Source organism: Hetaerina americana, unplaced genomic scaffold (genome assembly GCF_022747635.1).
Source record: "Hetaerina americana unplaced genomic scaffold, ioHetAmer1.1.p SCAF_18, whole genome shotgun sequence".
Lineage (NCBI taxonomy): Eukaryota > Metazoa > Arthropoda > Insecta > Odonata > Calopterygidae > Hetaerina > Hetaerina americana.
In genome coordinates this window covers 3,159,518-3,183,688 of record NW_027286741.1, presented here as the reverse complement: position 1 = coordinate 3,183,688, position 24,171 = coordinate 3,159,518, and the positions used below count along the sequence as shown (strand labels likewise).

Genomic DNA, 24,171 nt, shown 5'->3' with positions numbered 1-24,171 from the left:
CCTCCCGAAAGCATTTCTACAACCAATGCATGCAATCGACTTTTCCACCCGCGGAATAGAGTTACACCTTAAAAATATCGACCCCAACAAATCTCCGGGACCTGATGAGATACCGGCTCGCGTGTATAAAGAACTATCGTCTGAAATTGCTCCTTATCTTAATATAATATTTAAGAAATCATTAGCAGAAGAAAGCGTGCCAAGTGGCTGGAAGATAGCTTCTATGACGCCCATTTTTAAAAATGGAGACCGGGAGGACCCCAGTAATCATAGGCCAATATCGCTCACCTTCATCTCCTGTAAGATTTTTGAGCACATCATTGTTAGTTCCATAATGAGGTACCTCGATAGCCAAGATTTATTGATAAATAACCAACACGGGTTCCGAAAAGGTAGACCCTGCGAAACTCAACTCGCACTATTTGTTCATGATATAATGCATTCCGGTGAAAGTAATATTCCAGTTGATGCAATATTTCTAGATTTTAAAAAAGCTTTTGATAAAGTCCCTCTTTGCAAGTTACTCGCGAAGTTGGAAACTTATGGAATACACGGGAGTGTTATATGCTGGATAAGACAATTTTTAAAAAATCGTGTTCAAACAGTCGTTCTGGACGGTGTATCATCCGATACTGTTAAGGTCACGTCGGGTGAACCACAGGGAAGTGTCACAGGCCCCCTCTTGTTTCTTATTTACATAAATGACCTCAGCACCGCGGTTAATAGCAGGCTCCGTCTTTTTGCTGACGATGCGGTGATTTATGGGGACATTCGAAGTCGCGATGACAGAGTCACGTTAGCTAACGACCTAAATGCAATCCAGACTTGGTGCGATACATGGCAATTGGAATTAAATTTGAAGAAATGCGTAATAATACATTTTTGGGAAAAGAGTAACACCCCACCATTTAGTTACAAAGTGAAGCAAACAGAAATCGCGAGGGTAGATTCCTTTAAATACTTGGGTGTAACAATTACTCACGATCTGTCCTGGGGAAAGCACATATGGGAAATATGCGGTCGCGCTAATAAAAAATTGGGATTTGTAAAAAGAGTGCTGGGTAAATGTGACGAAAAAGTGAAGGAACGATGTTTTATTGCCCTAGTCAGACCCCACCTAGAGTATGCTGCCAGTATATGGGATCCGCAAGAGATAAATTTAATTTCGGAATTGGAACGAGTTCAGCGGAGGGGGGCTAGATTTGTCAAAAATTGCTATGACCAACGCAGTAGCGTAACTACTTTTCTAGAAAATTTAGGCTGGGATTCCCTTACACAGCGGCGTTTACAATATAGATTAATTTTATTAAAAACATTTAAAGATGGGTCCTTTTCCGATGACATCAAGAACATAATACGAACCCCAACGTATTACGGGCGGAGGGATCACGAATATAAGATTAGAGAGATTGACTGCAAGACAGACAGATTTAAATGGTCATTTTTTCCGAGAACAATAAGAGACCAGAATTCTTGTAATAGAAATCCCCCAGGAGCCGGCTCGACATAATAAGTATTAACCTACAAGGTAGCGACTGCGCAGGGTTATACGCTTATATTTGTATTTTATATATATATATATATATTTTTTTTTTGCAGGTTCCCCTTACCTTTCCCCATCCATTTGAAAAACCCTAATCCCCTCATCCCTTACCCTTTCCTCCTGGTGCTGCACCCCCTGCCACACACCTTTTTGGTGGCTTGCAGGGTATTGATGTAGATATATACACACACATATATATACACATATATATATATATATGTACATATATGTATGTACAGGTATATATATATACATATATGTACAGATATATATATACATATATATATCCCATCAGTGAACGACATTGAGTGCTGGATGCTGATAGGCCATACAGATGTAAATGAATGCCATTTCAAGAGTTTTTAATTCTATAGCGTTATTGGATGTGGGAAGGGACGCTAGGACGGAAGCATTGTAACACTGGTTGAAAGGGGTATTATGATGGGAAGCATGTTTAGGGATGGGGAGACCCGCGGATGGGGAGGAGGGATTGCACGAGGCGCAGTGGTTATTAATCCTAAGATTCAGTGGTGTTGGAACATTGGCCTATGTAAAAGGGCGGGCAGAGTTTACAGGTTAGAAGAAAAACAACATTCTTGGAAGTGCAAGAGGAATAGGGGAAGGGCGGGAGAGAGTTAAATGGTGGGATGGAGTGGTGAAAATAGGGCAGGTTTTGCATTATGCTCGATGAAATGGAGTGAGTATGGCTCTGGGGGCGTGAGGGGATTTTGAGAGCGGCCTGGTGGATTTGAGGATATCTGCTAGGCTGGCAGGACGTTTGATTGGCCTAAAATTGTTACTTTGTGGAAGCGATGCATATCGGGGGGTTGCACACTTTGTTTTTCCGCATGAGTTTTGGTGTGCGTGGCCTTTGTTTCGACTTGCGGAGTCTTGATGAAGACTTTGTAAGTTGAAACCTGGGTCTCAGATGTTGCAATAGTTGCGGTGAGCAGATTGTTTTCTTATTCGATTTTGTGTCAATTCCACCTCCTCCCTCTCCCTCCTTCCCTATCTCCCTCTAGCCTCTCCTCTCCCCAACCATTCCTCTCACCCCTCCTCCGCCTCCCGTTCTCCCCTTCCCCTGGACCCCTTCCCTTTCTCTTGCACCCCTCACCTCTACTATTCCAGCAGTCATTACTTCTCTATCTTCCGATGAAGACAGAGTAGAATTCCGTCGAATTATCAAGAAATAACGTGTGAGTGTTCCTTTTTTTTGCTTCTATATATATATAGATACATGTGTATATATACATGTGTATACACATATATATATATACATGCGTATATACAGGGTGCGTTCCGAAAGTAATGCAATTGAATGTCCTGTTCTTATTGGTTGGAGTGGGATCGAACCACTAGGAGTAGGTGGCAAAACCGGTCCCAGTGCTCTTAAATCAGTGAAAGCGACAGGACGTCAGTTATTGTATACCTTGGTGTGCTGACCGTGTCACAAAAAAATGGAATCGAAGATCGAGCAGCATTAAGCGATTACAGAATTTTGTGCTGATCTGAAAAAATCTCTTGAGGAGACCAACAAAATGATTTGTGAGGCTTAAAGGAACTCTATTCTGTGCTACTCCCATGTTTCGAGGTGGTTTAAGGCCTTTAAGGAGGGCAGAGGGAAGAGGTTCATGGTGGACAACACTCTCGGTGGCCGTCAAACAGCAAAAATGACAACAATGTGACTCGTGTTTGACAATTGTTGAACTCTGACCGCCCATTGAGTATCAAGATGGTTGTGTACAGACCCTGTTTTCAAGAGTTGATATTTATATTTTCAGCCTAATAATGAAAATACAGTAATTTATCGTTGAAAATGGCTACATTGCTTTTCGAAGTATTCTCCATGATAATAAATACCCTTTTGCATGCGCTCGAACCAGTTTTTGTAACACTTTCCACTCCAATTGAGGTACCTCCAAAATATGGTTTTTGAATGTTACAATGGCTTCTTCAGGCGCTGAAAGACATTGGCCATGCAATTTTTTCTTGATAAACACGAATGAAAAGAAGTCATTTGGTGCTAAATCAGGGCTGTACGGAGGATGACCCATCAATTCGACGTTTTGGCCAGTCAAATAGGTACATAGTTGTTTCAGCCGATCCATGAGAGCTTGCCCATTGTCACGATGAAGAATGATCCTTCGTTGCCGATTCTTTCTCTGTATTTCACCAAGCACTGGTGGCAAACAAATGCTCGAGTACTACCATTCAGAATTCGCGGTTCTACGTTGCACTAACGGGGTACGGTTGCCACATGCCCAGTTACTCCGAAGACAGAGGCGATCATTTGCTTCGATGTGTGTGCTTCGTGCATGAATCACTTTGGTCAGATTTGGCTCGTCTTGAAAGACCCATACCCATAGGGGATTGCTGTTTTGTTTCGGGCTCATACGTATAGATCCAAGATTCGACACCTGTTTAGTTGTAATACACAGCTTTTGATGCACCGCGATTGTAGTATTTGTTGAGCATTTCTTTGCACCAATTGATACGAGCATCTTTTTGAGCTTTTGTCAAATTATGCAGGATCCAACGCGAACAAATTTTTTTCTCATGCAATATCTTATTGATGCTCGTCATACTAATCCCCAAGGATGCCTCAATCTCACGATAAGTCACATGGCGATCTTCCTTTACTAGTTCTTGCACAGCATCAAAGTTTTCTGGCACAACAACTGATTTTGGACGACCTTCACAACTTTCGTCGCTGAGCAAATGGCGGCCATGATGAAATTCGTTATACCAGCGTTTCACAGTGGCAAAGGCTTAATCGCCAAAAGTGGAAGTAAGTTGATCGATGCACTCCTGTCTTGATAATCCACGTCGAAAGTTGTAGAAAATCATTGCGCAACAGTGTTCATGAGTTAACTCCGTTTTTTCGCCGAGACAAAATTTTTGAGTCACTGTAAACAACACAACTTATGATCAAACGTCGGCACAATCAAACGTCATTATGTTCAGAAGAAAGATAGCGTTAAAAGGGCCAAAATTTCAGATGCAAATGACCGATGGCGCTTAGTGTTGCCAAGGCTCAACATATAAATAGCAACCCTCGTACAAGGTCTGTATACAAAAAGATGAGGGATATTTGACATACCATCTTCCTGCAGATGCCCTCCCTCCCCACTCTTGGGTTCATTGCCAGCAAACCGCACTAGGGTGGTTCCATTCAAGTCTTATAGCTTGCTCATCCCATCCCATCTCATACATATCTCTGAGCATCTTGAATGCACCTGCCTGCTCAGCTTTTTCATGTGATCTCCAACAAAACTTGCATTTCCTGCACACTTGCAGCAAATGACCTTGGTACCAGATTTATCCCAGCACAACACTTTTTAATCACCATGAAAGGACATCAACCATTATAATCATGCTATTTAATGACAGGGAACAATAGATCTTGTCAAATACATTATAAAAATTTGAGCTTAAACAAAAATATACAAGCAAAATAAATGTCTAGGTGCAAAACACATTACATAAATGGAAAATAAATCCACATCTCAAAAGAGTGCCAAAGGATATTGTCTTCCCCTTTGCATCAAACACCTCAATTCTTATTTATACATTTGCAAACAGAACACCAGCATTTAATGCAATCCCAAGGACAATGAAAACTTAAGAATTCTGTTGAGTCCTACCTATGTGAAAAACTGGACTGCACTGTCCACAACAACAGTGCACTCGGTAAAAGTGTTGCATTTTGCTTCTTCCAGAATTGGAAAACATTCCCATATCTTAAGTAAAGGAAATGGATGTGCGTCCAACATGGACAGCAAACACAACTTGCAGAAATTATTCCCAATAGAACCGCAGACCATAATGGGGAAGTCCTTAATTTTAAACAGTTTTTCATTACATTTAGGCACATTCAAACCTGTTCAAAGCCAAACAAGTGAGCCAAGGAAACATAAACACGTAAAGTTTCACTTTTCACGAAATTAAAATAAAAGGTTAAGTCATGGAAATTCATGGAGCTTCCTGCACTGCAATACATAGCTGCTGCACTCATATATATATATGAATATTTCAACAATCTTCTGATGCCTCCGGGAACAGGGGATCCCAATAACCTGAAATGGACATTAAAAGGAAAGAATCCATGTGATACTATTTTTCACTGTTAATTCTGTATTAATACCACCAGGCCTCAGAATGGCCCAAAACACAGAAAATAAGACTGCTGACGGAGTGGTAATCGACAAAAGCTACATAGGAGACTAGAATCCAGAAGATAGGTATTATCCTGTTTTCTGAATGCCAGAATGAAGAGAGCCGAGACTTACAATGAGCCCATTACATGATGGCCCCCAACTGAGAACTTCTGTCCTGGAGAAAACAAATGTTAATTGCTTTACTTGTGCTCTGCTACTGTCATAGAATTTTGAAAATAAAAAAAAAGAATCACATTTACACCCTAGGGAAAAACTGCATTTCAGAGAATATTAAGTAAAAAGGACATGCAGAAAACAAATGCACAGAAATAATAGTGTGTTTATTTTAAATAAGAGCACAAATTATCCAGTTCCTGAAAATTTTCGAGCTGATTCAAATTTCTACAAATTTAATTCACATTATGCTGGGGCCATAGACCTGTAATTGAAAAGAAATACTTTCACATTAAGAAGACCATCCAAAAAACAGCTGCATTTGTGTACATTAGCACATCTGCTTCTCTGTAACAGATGAATAAGTTCTGTTTTCACGGTAATTTGGAAGAAATATTATTACCATCATTGCTATTATTATTATTAATGATGGTTAAGGTAGGTTTGGGATGGCCACAGGCTACACAATGGAACAAGGATAATCCAATTGCCTCCCTCACAAAAAACAACCACATATCGGACACTACAGTAAGCCCCTCTTCATCTCCTTATGCTTCTATATCCTATTCCTTCCTTTCCTTTGTTTGCCTGAATTTCCTCCTTCTATCACATTCTTCAATGTTCCATTGCCAATCAAAATACTCTGGATCCACATTTCCTGCCTCTTTTGGATTTCTACCAAATATCTTCCCTAAACTAATTATTAAATGATCGTAGCACTTTTCCACTGGATAAATTTATTTTACGACTGGGTTTCGATGTATTACATCATCATCAGGTTAGTGAAAAGGAAAAACTCCACCAGGTTAACATGAACCCACTACCCCCAAGACTATATGGTTTACCCAAACTTCACAAACAAGACGTACCAATCAGCCCTGTGGTAGCCAGCATGAGTGCACCGGCGCATAATTTATCCTATTTACTTAAGTCAGTCTTTTGCCAACTACCCAATTTCAAACCAAAATTCGGTATAAAAAATTTGCTTTCCTTAGTGGAACCGCTCCAAAACATTACCCTAACCCCGAACGCCAAGTTAGTTTCATTTGATGTCCAAAATCTTTTCCCCTCCATCCTGAAACAAGAGGCATTATTTTCTTTTTACCTGATGATGATGTAATACATTGAAACCCGGTCATAAAATAAATTTTATCAAGTGGAAAAGTGCTACGATCAGTTATTCATTATGTTCGACTTCCACCACATCACGCCTGAAGCTACTCAATTTATTCCCTAAACTAATTATGAATTCCAAAGACAAGATGGATTAACCAGAGAAGAGCAGAGTTTCGCAGGTTACAATGTGGGGAGGGAGTGCATTGGTGAGTGTCTCTGTGCGACTGAATGGAAGGAAGTCCTCCTCTCTATGGGAGGGGATAGCACAGTTTGCTTTGAACCTAAAGCTGTTCACTTATATCCCCAAACGATAATTCAATAATCTATGCCTTTGAATTTGCAAACATATAATATCAGCTTGCATCAAACTTGGTATTTGAAAGATTGCTAGAAGTAGTTGTAGTATTTAGGGGCGGAGGTGACCGACAGAGCAGAGGTCATTTGCGCCATAGGGCATGGATGGGAAAGGATGAAGGGTAGGGGGTCACCAAGCATACAATTTTGAACACTTTTTCAATGGATTTCATTATTTGATAAAATTGTATGAAAAATAATATGTACAAAATTATAAATAAAAATTTCTTGCCAATAATTTTCTTAATACTTATTATTTTCAAATTATTTTAAGTCATTTTATTTGTTATTTAATTATTGAAAATTTAAAAATGATTATTTGACAGCACCTGAAATATTTTGATTACGTCCATAGCATCATTCTGAAAGTATGGTTTGACTACCATTGATATTTTGGCTCAATGTAAAAAATATTAATTATCTCTTTTTTGCTTTGCTAACCTTTGAGTGAAAAAGGATATTTCACCCTCAAAGGATATAACAACTAACAAATATTTCCACCATATATTTATAAACCTTGGTTCACCTTAAAATTTAATGAAAATGCAAAGCAGCATTATCATTAAATAAACTCATAGCGCACATAGCCACTGCCTTATTAGGGTGAAGCTTCGCAATGTGCGATGCAGCAGAGAATGAAGCATCTCCACGTTTCCTTCAATCGCATTTTTACCAACCTGAAATGAGAATTCAATTTGTAGAAAAAAAGAATTGAAATAATTAGTATGTAGCTGTAATTCTTGAAATCACAGATGAAGTTCTCTGCTGCCCTTATGCTAGAGCTTGCTGCTTCAGCATGCCTCACGAAGCTGTGGAATCCAGCTCTCACTCCTCAAATCACTCACCCCCTTTAGCACTTCTTCTTCTTCAGCCATGGGTGATCTTCTTAGTGAGGTCAGGGAAATCACCTTTGCCTTCTCAAAGATGATATTCTCAGAAATTGTAGTGCATTGAAATTGCTTTTCGCTTATTCACATGAGAAGCAACCTTTCAACATCGCCAAGATATTCTTGTTATTCCCTTGGAAGCATCCATCGCCTTGCTCTTGCCCTTGCTCTTGACGAGAGTGCAAATCGCTGATGTAGACAGATTGCATGCGAGTGCTACATCAGCCACGATAACACCTCTTTCTCACTTTCTCGTGATTATACTCTTCATTTCTATGGTTATTTTTATTCTCTCAAGTCTTCCTGCAGCTTTTTCTTCAGGGTCATTTTTAAAACTACAGGTATATGCAAATTAATATTTAACTTTGCACAAGTAATACGTCGGAGCACAGATGGAAAAATGCATGATCACTGATACCACGAAGATGTTAGCAGAACAAGTCCTTAACGCAAACTGAGTCAGCAGGAGTGCAATCTCTCCAGGGATTCCCTCTCCTCGTCAATTATTATGCCAAGTATTGCTGGTTAAGTGAGCATTTTTTTAAAAATATCTTCTTCGTTATGGGAATCACTTGCTATGAGAGGTGCTCGTTAAGTGAGGTTCCACTGTACTCAAGTACTATAGAATTCATTATGTAGGTCCTGTCATGTTCAGAGGAAGGACTTAACTCAAAAAGCTATAAGAAAATACATTCAACTGGGATTCTTCCAAGTAGAATAATAAGAGGAATTCCAGGAACAAGAGAGCCCATGAAAAATTGAGATTTCCGAGGTGGGAAAATTTACATTAAGATAGGAAGAAGGGGGATCGAGATGGTGCAGTGGCTATCATACTGGCTTACCATTCAGAGGGCCCGGGTTCGAATCCTGGCGGCATCGAATATTATTCAGTGGTATCTCAATATCTACTTGAGGTGTGCTTTGTGGGGGGCACTTAGAGTGAGTATGCCGTCCGTCCATCAGATGGGACATTAAACAGCAGACCCCTTGGCACCTTTCGACAAGAGTAGGCTAAAGCCGACACCGGGTTTCTCTCCACCCTTCATCCTTTCCTGTTCATCCCTAATGGCCCAAATGACCTTAGCTGCCAGTCACCTCCCCTAAAATACTTCTACTAAGATAAGAAGAAGTAATATAAAATAAGTTCCCTAAACAATAGACAAAAATCAAATTGCAGCTCGCAAATATGTAGTCAAAGCTATGCTCCGGATGATAAAAAACTAATAACACCCTCAAGAATTGTCAAGTCTTGCCAAATATCCTTGAAGTCCCAGTCTTATTTTAAAATAAAAATGATTGTGACAGAACAACGAAGGATGGGAGGTCAAGGCCTTAGCAATTATCAAGAGTAGTTAGGGTAACAAAACCTGAAAAATATCATAGAATATTGGCATGTTCAGTTATTAGCCACATGTCATGATCAAATAATGGGAAATACTTGAACTTGTAAGATTCCTTTAAATGCAAATATTTCAGAGTGTAAAAATTGCTGACTGAAATGCATATTAGCTGATGACTTTGTTAAAAGTTACTTCGGCGGCATCTCCCGCAGTTCCTTTGTAAGATTCCTTTACCTTTAGGGGTACACTTGCGAGGTGAGAAGTTATCTCGATGACGGGAGCACTTGTTCACATGATGTTTCCTCTCATATGGTTTGCCTTCAAATCCGGCAGCTTCATAATACTGCAACGAAATTGAAATTAGACGTGAGTGTCAAGTGAGAGAAGAGAGAGTGGGCAAGGGGGGAGAAGGGAATTGCCCCTCGCAGTCAGGGCATCTTCACTGAGGGCATGACGCACCTTCTGGCATGCCTTGCACTCCCATCCCTCCATTTGCATCCGTCTGCTCTTCTGGCGCACCGACACTCTTTGATGTTTAAACTTGGGGCTGGTGCTTGTGACAGGTACCCTGAAACAAATAAGGACATCAGAATCATTTTCCCTCAGGATGTATATTTTTTTTGTGCATCACACACACACACACTTATGCTGATGAGGCCATGCAGACAATACTCTGCAAATTGAGTCAATCCTAAACTATCCATGAGTTTTACGTTGGTGAACATGTTTTTGTGTGAATCTAATACGCATCCTTTTTTCCGTGTTTTTCTATATTTTTGTTCGCCATTGCCATCTCACTCAAATGCATCTCTTGTGATGAAACCAATCATTGGGATATTTGATGATCCATCACTTGAAACCATTCTTTCAGTAATTTTTCATACTGAATTCTTGATATAATTTCTTTCTTTTGATAAATGTCATCACTGGTTTGCATGTTTCAGAATCGAATTGTGATTTTCATGATTGCATTCAGTGTAGAGGCCTTCAATCTTAGATGTTTTGCCAGATCAATACAGATTCAATCATGAGAATCAGATTGTTCCAAAATTTTGACTACTTTTTACTCAATTGAAAACGTTCTTTTTTTCACCTTGTCTTCCCATTGCCAAGCACTATAAAATTTACATTCCTGAGAAATTGAGGAAAACTTAACACATGAGAATCTGGCAAGAGGACGTGCAAGCTATTGGCTGTGAGTGTGAGGTTAGGTTAATTCCCATAGACAATAATAAGAACCTTACATAGCTCCAATAAAGTTATTTCAGCCAGCCGGTGACTGTCAATAGGGAGAGTAAGGGCTTGACTATTTAATTAAAGACCACAAGATGGTCACTAATATTCGGCGATTCTTAACGCCTCAGAATACACTTGGAAGCATTAGTAAGTGTTGCAAAGGGTTTTGGGAGAAGTATGGGAACTGGATCCCATGAAGATTTTTTGTAGTTTACTCCTGTTTTAAGGGTGCTTGTAAACCCCACCTCCCCTGCTTCATGAGGCTATCAACTCTGCCCCTCCACCTTAGAGCCCAACATTGACAAGTAACCTAATGCTAAGTGGGCCACACGAGGGCGATTCAAAAAGTAAGGTCTCCTATTTTTTTTCATAAAAGGGGCAGGAGAAAGGTACAATGCCGGCATTAAAAAGCTGCTTACAAGGATGCAAAAAGTGATCGATCGTCAAGGCAACTATGCACAAAGATAGCTAAATGCTCAACCTTTCCAACGATGTACGCAAAGTTGAGAATAAATTTGATTTTTCATGAAAAAAATAGGAGACCTTACTTTTCCAATCGTCCTTGTACATAGCAGGATTTCAAGGGTTACAATTTCCATCTAACAAGGCATCTTTGGATACTCACTGGTCAAAACTGGTGAGAAAATTTCTGCCAGGTTGCAGCTTGGCAGTATTAATGGCATCGGTACGAGGTAACTCACCAACCGTAGAGCCATCAACCCATTCACTATCTTTGGATACTTCTGCACCAACCTCCTCCTCCTCCAGGGGAATGAAATAAGTGGCATCTGTGTCACTCTCCAAGAGGATCGGGAGTACTTGTTTCTGAAGGCAACCCTGATTTACTCCCTCAAAATCAAGGCCTTTTATTGCCTCATTCCCAGGTACTTCATCTTTAGAATTGAGTGAACTACCTGTCACATCAACATCTTTTAAAACGGCTTCACAGTGCCGTGAGGAGTTGGGGCTGGGCATTATTAATATGTCTTCGTCCTCCTCTTCTCCTCCTCCCACTGCCCTGGCACTCCTGCCATTACCAATAAACAACAATATGGGGCTCTTTTCGTCTCTGTGAGCAGCAAACCTCTCATCTGCTCGACTCATCTCATTACCATGAACTGAAGACGGCAGCTCTTCAAGAGTGGGAGGCTGAGGCAAGGCACAAATCCTTCTGCCTTCCTTGGCACTAGCTTTAGGGGAGCCACCACCTTCCTTCTTCTCACTCTCTGCTGGGGGGAGCATTTCACTGGGCCAGTATGCTTCATTTTCCAATCCTGATTTTTCCGTGCTGCTGGCAGTTGGCTGCCTCTGTTTTAAGCTCAGAGATGAAATCTTCAGCTTCTTCTTTGGGTTAATGTTGAAGAATGTCCCTCTGCCTTTAGGTGATGTCTCCAGAATCGTCTGACTACACACTTTCAGCTTCTCCGGGGAATCTAATGCAGATATTAGAAAGGTAGGTGATCTGGAATTGCTAGAGTTCACTTTGGAATTGCTTCCGAGCACAGTTGAAGAGTATGTGAACTTCTTTAATCTCTTTTGAGAATTGAGCACGGGACTCGATTTTTTCAAGTGCTCATCACCACTAAGTTTTTTTTCTGGTGTTTTACAATAAGTGTGCTCAGAGGTAATCATGCTCTCAAGCAGAGGGGGATGTGTTTTTGTCTCTTCTTTTGCAAAAGAGGTGGGCTTTTCAGTATCACAGTCATTTGGCACCAGTTGGCTGTCACCTGTGGGATTTTCCAATGTTGAATTACTAAAGTTTTGAGATGGGCTGCCTAGTGATTTTTCTCTAATACAGCGAGTTTGTTGATCAGAGACATCAGTTTTCTTGTCACTATGCACAGCACTCTTTTTTGGTTGAGACGTTAGAGGACATGGAAGGGCACATCTCTCCAAAACTAGCTTTGATCCTTCAACACCAGATGTCAAGGATTTGGAACTCCAGTCACATCCTGAAAAGTTAAGAAAATATTATTTGATAATGATATGAATCAAGGGATGCAAAACTGTGCATGTGACAATGATTTGTAAAAAAAATGTTATTGTACGGAAAACCTAAACAAAATTTAAAAGGTAGAACATGCAGTTGCATTTCCTTTTGAGAACATATCATTAAAATTCATTAAAAATAATGTTTGATACTTATTTCCCACTCAGAATATGTTCAATCATTTGCCATTTGGATCACTCTTTGTTTATATGCTTAAATTTTCAAACAGGTCCGTGAAGTTTTCTGAGCTCAGTTCCTTCACAAAATTCTGACATAGCATGGATTGCACATTTACCTCACACCCCATGACAAATTACTTATGGGAGTTAGGGCCTCCTGATTTTTTCAGCATATGTGGGTTGTTCAACAATTCCTTATAAAATCCAAGAGATGGTGATCATAGTATTGGAAGAGGTTTACTTTTATTAAACCTTCATCTCTCACTAGACTGCTATTTAAGTACCAGCTACAAGTTTATCCAATACATGCTTACATTGTCAACTGAAGCAACGAAGTTTTGTTTATTTATAATAATGAATAAGTACCTTAATTTTCAAGAAATAAAAAAGACATTGGGAGGCAAATCTGGTGTATACCGTGGATATTGTGATGATTCGAATTATAATTCCATATATTTCGCCAATGAAACTGCACAGGCATGCAACCGCACATTATCTTGATGGAAGAGAATTTGTTTTCTCTGTTAAATAAAGATGGTTTTTCATGATTCCTTCCCTCAACCGGTGCAGTGATGACATGCAATACTCTCCATTTATTGTCTGTCTTTTTTGCAATTAATGCAATGTAATGATTCCATGAGAACCCCAAATAGCCATGGCCATCACCGTGTTGCCGATTTCACCAATGACACCTTCTTCGGAGCCGGATTATCTTTAGAAACCCACTGTTTCGACTGTGCCTTTGTCTGTGGAGTGCACAAGTAGTGCATCAATGGCCTCAACAATTTCACAAACTTTGATTCATAGATCACTCTAAACCATATCGTGGACTGTGTCAATCATTCCTCAGGAAATCACTTCCACTGGACGTCCCGAACGATGCTCATCATTTATGGATGTATGATCATGTTTAAACTCACTTATATTATTGCAAGCAGTCACAAACACACGTGCAGATGTGCCTCATCCAAAAAAGTTCATCTTCATCTAAGCAGAGTTGGATGAAAATGAACTTCATCCAACTCTGCTTTTATCTCTTTTGGTGTCGAGTCTTTTAAATAGAAGTGTTTAATCACTGTAGACATTTTTTTTTCATTTTTCTAAACAAAAAATTATTGCTTCAATCAACTATGGAAATGAAACCATGCGATGGATATAGCTGAAACTTTAACAGCAGCCTTGCAAGAGATGAGGCTTACTGAAAGCAAACTTTTTTCAATACTGCAAGCACCATTGCTTGGGTTTTCTAAGAATTTATTGACGATCCACATATTGGTGAGACACCTAAGGTCAGTTTTTATAATTCACAATAATGTTGGTCATAGTTCATGCCCTGTACCATATTATTTCATCCATAAAAGAGAATAGACATTGTTTTCTGCTAGTTTTACATATTAATCCCTAAGATAACCAACATCAATTATACTTAGTGCCAAAAACTAATTGTTAATCACAATCAATGATGATTCCATGATTATCAATTTAATTCACCTTCAGAGTACACCTGGATTCCATTTACGTGCTGGCACTGGGTGCACGATGTGGGCTTGAACCTGAAATAAAAGAGTGGCATTCATATTCTTTTAAGGTTTTTGCAGCATTTAATTTTTTTCTGTAAAATATTTTCCAGATATCCAGCTGCATATGGATCATTTTTTTTAAACTTGAAGCTTTGTTTTTTCCAATTCAAACAGAATCAGGAAGTGATGATATTCTCATGTGTCAAAATAAATGCCCAATGCATAACGGGGGACATCCAAAAACTATTGCATACAATTGCCTTTATGAATTGATTGGTCACATACGTTGCAGTAATAGGCAGAACATATGTAGTAGTGATGGTCGAGGAGCAGATGGAGGCAGCGGGGGGCAGGAAGGGCACTGGGGTAGTTGGAGCTATGGAGGGGGCAAGAGAGTTGGTGTTGATTATTTATGACGTTGAACAGTTAATAGTTAGTTATTACCTATAACCTAGGGTTCCCAAGGTCAGAGGAAAGAATAACTTGGTGGAATAAACTAATTCCTGCCCAACAATGAATATTAGGATATTCCCAATAGTCAGAGTGAAATACAGTAAAATGAGATAAAATAATGATACAGGTAGGCAGGGCAGATTGCCAAAAACAACTATTAATGCCATGAAGATGGTTAATATTCATGGCATTCAATTAATTAAAATATTTTATAAATATATTTGACCATCTCTCCAAACTGGTTAGTGACCAGCTGGACAGATGATACTAAAACATCCAGAACCAGAACACTGAGCCACCTGAACCTTGCCACTATAGACCATCTGGTATCCAACATTCCAGATCTTTAATATTTGAACAAATTATCTTTCAACAATTGCATAGCTGTGTACTTAAACACAATCTCCTTAACCAATAGAACTCTGGCTTTAAGGCTGGCCTGGTACCCAAACACAACTCCTAACAGTCAATGAGGACATCTGGGCGACTCATCAACAAGCACACAATAGCATTCCTAGTCTTACTTCACTTTATAAATCCTTTGACTCCATGAACCACACAATTGTCAGGAGGTTAAAATGTTACATCTTATCTCAAAATGCTGTAAATTGGTTTGTTGAGATTGGAACACTGTGGCATGTGGGGGGAGGGGGGGCAGTGGCATGGGGATTTTCCGATTGAGAAAATGACATGCTACAGTAGGAAAAATAATAGAGTTCTGTAATGGGAAAAAAAATACTAGACAACATCAGAGAAGAAAACACACATGGAAGATGCCGAGGGAAAGGGCAACATAAAGTGAGCTTTAGGGAAGCTGTGAGATATATCTTATGTAATGGAGATATATCGTATATGATGGAGAGGAAGACAGCTTAGGTCCAGGCATACTCGACGATGAGATAGAAAGGGCATTAAGGGAGATGAAACTAAATAAGGCCGTGGGGGTGGATAACATTCCCGCCGAACTATTGAAATGTTTAGGAAAGTGTGGGAGGAAGAGGCTATATGGGCTGATTTTTAGTATTTATGAGGAAGGAATCTGGCCGGAAGACTTTGTGAGATCAGTTTTAGTTCCTATTCCGAAAAAGGTAAAGGCTACATCATGTGAGGACTACAGGACGATAAGTTTGATATCACACGCAGCTAAAGTTGTTCTCAGGATCATAAACAAAATGATAGAGAGTAGGGCAAATGATTACTTAGGGGATGATCAGTTTGGATTTAGAAAGGGGAGAGGTACGCATGATGCCATTGCAGTAATGAGATAATTAATCGAGAAGGATGTAGAATACAATGAGGAAGTATATGCCTGTTTTGTAGATTTCAAAAAGCGTTTGATAGAGTAAAATGGGAAAAAATAATGAGTGTATTGCAGAAAATATGAATAGATTGGAGGGAAAGGAGGCTAATCCGCAACCTGCACATGTTTCAGACTGCTCAGTGCCAGTGGGGAACGGGGAGTCGGGATGGGCAGCGTTAGGAAAAGGTGTGAGGCAGGGTTGCCCATTATCACCGTTGCTGTTCAACCTGTATGCAGAGGAAATGATTAAAAAGAAACTGGGAAGAACTGGAGGTAGGAATGAAAGTGGGTGGGGAATTCGTAAAATCAGTTAGGTTCGCTGATGACCAAGCTTTAGTTTGTCAGTCAGCCAAGGGTTTGCCAGCATTGCTGAGTGAATTGGATATTCAGTGCGACAGGTATGGGATGAGAAGAGTAAATGATAATGAGTCAAGGCTCAAAAAATGGTAGGAAACGAGGGGGAGGAGGGAGAGAGTCCTCTCCCCTCCTTCCGGTATCTTAAATGTATATAAGACAGCACACAACTTCAGTTTGTTACCTGATGATGATGTAATACATCAAAACCTTGTCGTAAAATAAAAAAAGTTTTATCCATTTATATTCATTATGTTCAAATTCCACCACATCACACCTGAAGCTACTCCATAAGCACAAGGATGGTAAAAAAATGTTTAAATTAAAAAAATATTAAATATTATGGACTACTTTTGATTTTGTGAACTCAAAATTAAAAAATTTTAAGTAAGTTAAAGCATTTAAAATGTGTGTTTCAAAATCATGTCATAGTTACTAAGTATTTATCTTTTTGACTTTAATTTTATGAAAATTTTGAGGAGCTAGGAAGATAGAAGAGCACGGATAATGGAGAGTTTACTGTACACTGTAGCCAGAATGAGAATTTAAGAAGCAAGTGAAGCAATGTAAGGGCTACCATTGTACAGATGCTAACAGTGATTACAACAAGGGAGTCATGGAGAGCCAACACCTCTCCAAGAGGATGAAGAAAGTGACCGAGGAACCATGGCGGAATACTACGATCCTGGAGGAAAAGCAAGTATCAGAAAAGCAATAATAGACAAAAAAAAATATAAGGAATAAATGATACTAGCGTAAAAGGATGAAGACAGGAAACATAAAGAATTAAACAGCCCCAGTACCAGTTGAGAAACTTGTGAGGAATGGAGCAAAATCCAGGATAACAGCTCAAACAAAGGAGCTTATAGAGGCAAGAAGAAAATACATAGGAAACCCTTGGGAGAAATGTGACTTAGGAAACTGTTTTAAGGAACCAAGTCATACAAGAGTGCAAGAAGGACACAGAACAGTCGATAGAAAGCTGCTGTAAGGAAATCAATGACCTCAAGGGAAAGAGCAAAACTGCTTATAAACAGGTGAAAAAAATACATGGTAGAAACAAAACAATGTCCAACAACACCCAAGAGATTCCAATTGAAGGTGAAGATATTGAAAAGAGACGGAAGGAATACATTGAAGTACTCCACCAAGGGCTCAAACTAGTTGAAGGTGACTTACTTATGACAAAATCTTGATAAAATACCAACAGGGTCTGGAAATACCTGAAGTGAATATGAAAGTCAACAAAGCCCAAAGAATAGCAAGATGCCAGGAGTTGACTAAATAAATGGATAAATATTCAAGGCACTCTGGGTCCAAGCAAAGCATATATCCCATTTGGAATAATTAAGATAGCTCCAACAGTGAAAAGGTACCAGAAAACTTTGAGAAGAGTGAGACAACTTGACATACCAAAGAAACCAAGAACATATAAAAGTGAAGGTACCAACACATTCAGCCTGATGTCTCATGGTTTGAAATTACTTACCCTGATAATTAGCCAAATAATAGAAGAATATATACAAGAAAGCTTCATGAAAAACTAATCAGGCTTCAGAAAAAATTGAGGAACAAGAGAGGTAAAACTCAGCTTGAGGTAACAGACTGAAAAAAAAGATACATGTAAACAAGCCATTACACATGATGACAACGCCAAATGAAACAAATGCTCAAGACACTAGAAGCACTTGGAATGGATTTACATGGCAGAAGAATAATCCACTTGCTCTGAAAGAATCAGTAACAACAACACAAATTAAAAACTATAAGCAAGAATGAGATAACAACCATTAAAGTGAAAAAAGAAGGAAAATAGAAGACAAAATAACCAGAAGTTAACTATGATACAACCTTTCACTAGGGCTATTCAACGTACGAGTATATCTAGAAGAGAAAGTAAAAGAAGCACAAGAATAAGGGTATCAAAGGAGTCGAGGTACATGGCAAAGAAATGAGCATGCTCCATTTATCAGGTGACAATGCATTAATAGCAGAAAGACATAGGACCTGCAAGCAACTCAGAATCCTATGGGCTAAATATAAAAATTCGAGGAGTGAAACAGCCCACCCAGCAGAATCCTTCATCTACCTGGACAGAAGTACAACTTGGGATGGAAGAAGCTCGACCGATTTCAAGGGAAGAATAACTCAGGCTAAGGAGGCATTGAAGAAGAGGCAACTGCTACGGTCAAACAATCAGAGATTGCAATCAAGAAATCAGTGCATCGAAATGTCCATCAGAGAATGGCACTCTACATATCAGAGACCTGGAATATTGAAAAATAGTCCAGCGACTAAGAGTAGAAGGGCATTTCGAACACTCTGCCAAAGAGAAGAATGCTGAAGATCAAATGCGCAGACAAAGTGAGGAACGAGGAAGTATATGTATGGAAGAGCAAAAGAGGAAAGGACCAAATGGAGAACAGGCATATGCAATCACCTCATTGCTCTTTGCAATGAAATGACTACTTGCCCCCCTCCGAATGTCCCCCAAGTTACAGGTCATAGTTGATATTGGAATGACATAATTCTCAGCAGCCTGACAACTATTTTTCCTGTGGGATTGTAAATTTTAGCTTTTGAGACACAAAGGACTGGAACATGCTTTTATTGACAGCAGACTATAATGCAGCAACTATGATGTAGACTCATTTTAAGAGTGTTCTATGTCAACTTGCTGTCTTGATGGAAGCCAAGTAGATTTTGGGATGCATCAGAGAAGATGGAATGGCTGCGACAAAAGGTAGCCCCTTAAAATATTGAAAGAATGTGCTATACATGCAGAAACCCGTAGTACATTAAATAACAAGATTCCAATTTCATGCATTTCAGTCTTGGGTTTTTGACAATCAAGAATATGGTGTCTTAAGGGAGAATTATATACCATGGATCACATCAATAGATTATTTCAAAAGATTCAGGCTAGATGTAGTGGAAGTTTGTCAGTATGAGAAAAACCAATTTGCACTTTTTCACAGGTTTAACTGAAGACCAAAACCTGAGGAAAAGTGCAAATTTGTTTTTTTCACAATAGATTATTTTCTTTGGATAACATGACTACATGGGCTGTGAAATTATAACAAATGAACATTGGCTGTCGGCGAATTATAAAAGTTGCAGGACACATTATTCTGGCAGCTTCACCTTGGGGAAAAAGGGCAGACTTAAATGGCTAAAGCACTCGACCGGATAATGAGGGATCTGGGTTCGAATCCCAGTCAAGGCGAATGATTTTTACCCTCTGAAATTTTTGCATTGAAATGCACATTAGCGGATGACTCTGTTAAAAGTTACTGTTGCGGCATCTCCCGCAGTTTCTTTGGAAGCACATACAATTATGTATTGTTCTATGGCGAATGAATCTATCTATCTATGCATTTCTTTTCACTAGCCATCTTGAAAATATTATTTTAATGGGCTGCTGTATGTGTAGAGATTAGGAATTTATTGATACATGTTATACACACACGATGCACTAAACTCAGGTACATCTTAGTTTTGGCATATGAAATACTAAATGAATTAAATTCTTTCTTTTTTCTGGTAGGGTTAGTTTCTCTGGGACTAAAAGCTGGTGCTCGACTGTCTGTTGAGAAGCTCCCTGTGCCGCCACTTGCTGCTGCTTCCGTTACCATACAACCGGTGTCACCATCAGTTGCAAGCAGTTTCACTCTCCAAATACTCTCCGTCTTCTCAAAAATATTCCTGGGCAAAGTATTGTTGGAGGGAAATATACTTTGTGCTCGACACTATGGCCAGCGGCTTTACTTCATTGTTTCCAAGTGCAGTTTGTTGGATGATGATGGGGAATGGACGGAGGGTGGAGGAGATGTACTGGAAGTCATGGAACGTGTTGGTCAACTGCACATTGCAGACCAATGCAAGATTATCCCATTCTCAGTGAATGTTGGGACTAAGTTTCAATTGGCAGAGTCCAATGTTAAAACTAGAAACCTTAAAAGCCTGTCATTTGTTGGTGGACTTGATGACATAATTGGAAAGTTGAGGGATTTCTTGGACATGGCTTGGAATCCACATTACTCCAATTTAGGTAATGAATGGATAAAACGAAAAGGATTTTAATCATTCCTATGTACACTTTTTAAAGTATGCATAATTTTTGTTCTTAATATTAATTGCAACCTACCAAGATAATAATACACCTACCAGTCATGGTGGAGGTTTGTTAGATTGTGGCCTCAGGGATCTTGACATGGAATGTGTTCAAGTGAAACAAAATTAAAATTTGCACGTATTGAAATTTTTTAAAAATGTGGAGTGGTTAATTTTTCCAAAAACATATTAATATAATGCCTATGATCTCATTTGGGAACTTCAAAGCTATTTAGTTTAGCCTTTTGTACTAAATTATTTCCTCAATCAGTTCTTATTATTTGTGGCCTTAGTGTCACGCAAAATGCATTTACATGTTGTGTCTTCTCTTCCTGCCGTAATAAGAAAGCATGAATTTAATTTTGTCTTAGCCTTAAGATTTACACTACCTCAGCATAGCATAACTTAGTTGTGTGTTAATCTAGTGTCTATAGAGTAATTGCCTACTAACCAGAGGGTTCTGGGTTCCAATCGAATTGATGTTCATAGATACCCCAAGCCTCGGCAATGCTTTCAAGTAATTTGGCTAAAAATAATTTTGAAATATGTTTACCAGTAAATGGTTTTAATTAGATCTGAATACAGTGCACACCACGAGCATAATTCGTTCCAGAATTTTTCTCATAAAGTGAAACAGGATCGAAATAATTACGGTGAAACCTCATATTTGCATTATCAGAATTAAAGTTTTCCCTCTGTTAACATTTTTGTTATGTCTCATAAAATTTGCTATTTTTCCAACGTATCTGAAACCACATGTTTACACAATTTCAATTTCAGTTTTCCCACTATTTGTGTGACTAAGTGCCTGAGTAGAAAAATTTCACACCCTAAAAAAGTTTATTATGCATATCAGCCTTTATAAAAAACTTTTGACTTCGTTTCGTACATAAACACTTATAAAAGATGATTGAGAACAGTAATGTGAACATTTTTGGGGAAGAATTTGAATATGGCAAGGTAGCATGAGTGGCATTAGTTGTGATACAAGTAGATGATACAACTCTGGCAATGAGCCACAAGAACCCTAACTTGTTGCAAGCTAAGCTTGATGGCTCATTATTGCTCTTGGAAAAAATGGTTAACGTTAACAAACTGTCTGTAAATGTGCTAAAAAGAAAGTATATTCAATTTAAAACAAGAAGGGAAGAGCCTCAGTTAGACCTGTGCTTATAAGGCCAACCTATAGAAAGGGTACGCAGAACCAAGTTTTTAGGTTTGTCTCTTGATGAGTCCTTAAACTGGGGGATCCATACCAATGGCCTATGTTCCACTTTGGCAAAAAGTGGATTTTATCTACGAAATCTTGCAAACATTGTAGATTTAAATATACTAAGAACGGATTACTTTAGCAACTTTCAGTCACGTATGACCCACGGACTTATTTATTGGGGAGCAACACCTTGCTTCCATAGAGTTTTCATAATACAAAAGAAAAGGTATACTATAGCAAAATACCCCATGCCAAACTTGCAAACATTATTTTAAAGAATTGAGAATCATAACTTTACCGTGTCTGTATATTTTTTTACTTATGTATGTATGTTAAGGATACTATGAAACAGCAAAACACCAATGCTCCAGTACATGGGCATAATAATCGACAGTGTTGATGTACATTTATTCTGCCACTCTTCTGCCAGGCATAATAAGAGTCCCTTTCATGTGGCCATCAAAATTTTAACAATCTGCCACCAGGCATAAAATTTGCTCCTTCTAGGAGTACATTTGAGAAATGTGTCAAGAATTTTGTGATGGATAAGTGCTTCTATAGTGTGGAAAAGTTTCTGGAGTCTTCAGAAGACTGAAACAATTGATTGTTTGTTCTCCGACTGGTCCTTTTACTTTGTTAAGTCCTGGGACTAATAAATATTATGGTGCTACTAAAGCTCATAATCTCAGTCTCACAACTAGGAGTTAGTTTTGTAATTTATGTTTTGGAAGAAGGAGACTATTCATAGCGCAAATAAGTTGAAGATATGAGGAATGAAAATGACTTCTAACCCAAACATGACGAAGCGTGAAAAATGCAAGAACTGGTGACTGACAACTGGGATCATGTGCATTGCCTCAACATTACAGATACATATAACAATATATGTATCTACATATATATGTATGTCAATACTTTTTATTTTCATATATATGAATATTAAGAAGTGTTGAAACTTGCTTTATCAAAACTACACTGAATCAAAAATAATTTTATTTTCATCACAAAATTTCAGAGTGTAAAAGGATTCCTCAGTTGCTTAACTGGCTAAAGCACTTGGCCGGACATAGAGGGATCCGGGTTCGAATCCCAGTCAAGGCAAATGATTTTTACCCTTTTAAATTTCTGTATGAGGAAATTTCAAAGTTAGACAATAGATTGTACTAGTCGAACAAAGAGGTAGCCCAGACTCTCATGTGTTAAGTTTTCCTCAATTACTCATGAACATATATTTTATCCTGCTGGACAGTGGGAAGAGAAGGTGAAAAAAAGAACATTTTCAATTGAGGGCATAGTAAAATTTTTAGAGCATATTGATTCTCATGATGGAATCTGTGTTGACCTGGCAAAACATCTAAGCTATATGGCCTCTACACTGAATGCAATCATGAGATTTAGCATATATCAAGGTAGGGATGTTTTCCAAACAAACTATATTCTAGAGCCTAAGACAGACGAAGAAAGTGCATGTTTCCTTCAATTAATCCTCCCCATGTTCTGTCAGCAAAAAGAAGTCCACAATGTGAGTGAGAATTCCCATGCAGCACTTGACAGATTGACTGACGAAATGCTGGTTAGAGTGATCATTTTATCAAATGCTGGAATTCATGCGGCAAACTTAGGTACCCATCACAAGCTAAATACTGGAGAAAGACTGGATTAACTACAGTTATGCATCAATCATACATAGGGGCTCTCAAGATGAATTTTAAAAAAGCAGCGTCCTCGACTTTGTATGCTGACCATGGTAAATAAACATATAACAATCTCTCACATGAAAGGTGACGTTGTAACGATTTCAAAAAAGCTTTGCAGTTTATTGAAAATTACCATATATAATAACACCTATAACAGAATAGAATATCACGTCAACAATTTAAACTTACCCATTCAGCTGCTGTGTAAATTTTTCATTTTCAATTTTTGTTTTTTTCAGTTCCAACGTCAGCGTTTCAACTAAATGCTGAGAGTCGTTCAAACGCTTCTTCAGCTCTAGAATATACACAATGATTAGAATTGACAACTAATATTTATAACGCGAAAAACCAAATAATTTTATGCTTACTTTTAAACTGAGAAAATGCAGATCTCAAGAAGACAGAAGCATTAAATAAATCCGAATCATCTTCGCGGCACGAAGACAGAGTTTTCAACTCAAATAAGGATATCCAAATTTTTTTATAATATTCCTGCGTTTTCTTGCTTTTTTCTTGAAACTGTTTATTATAGTTCTCCATGAGTG

The 24,171-nt window shown here is 38.7% G+C and overlaps 1 protein-coding gene across 1 annotated transcript; it reads right to left on the bottom strand.

Annotated features, from left to right (window-relative positions):
* Positions 1-5,015: 5,015 nt before the first annotated feature.
* On the bottom strand, positions 5,016-24,166 carry LOC139687200 (uncharacterized). Its single transcript, XM_071584321.1, has 7 exons — positions 23,995-24,166; positions 23,816-23,921; positions 14,468-14,529; positions 11,433-12,759; positions 10,031-10,139; positions 9,806-9,914; positions 5,016-5,619 (listed from the first exon to the last, which is right to left on the bottom strand). Exons 1-7 carry the CDS (start codon positions 24,164-24,166, stop codon positions 5,576-5,578), a joined length of 1,929 nt encoding a protein of 642 aa, XP_071440422.1. The 3' UTR covers positions 5,016-5,575.
* Positions 24,167-24,171: the final 5 nt, after the last annotated feature.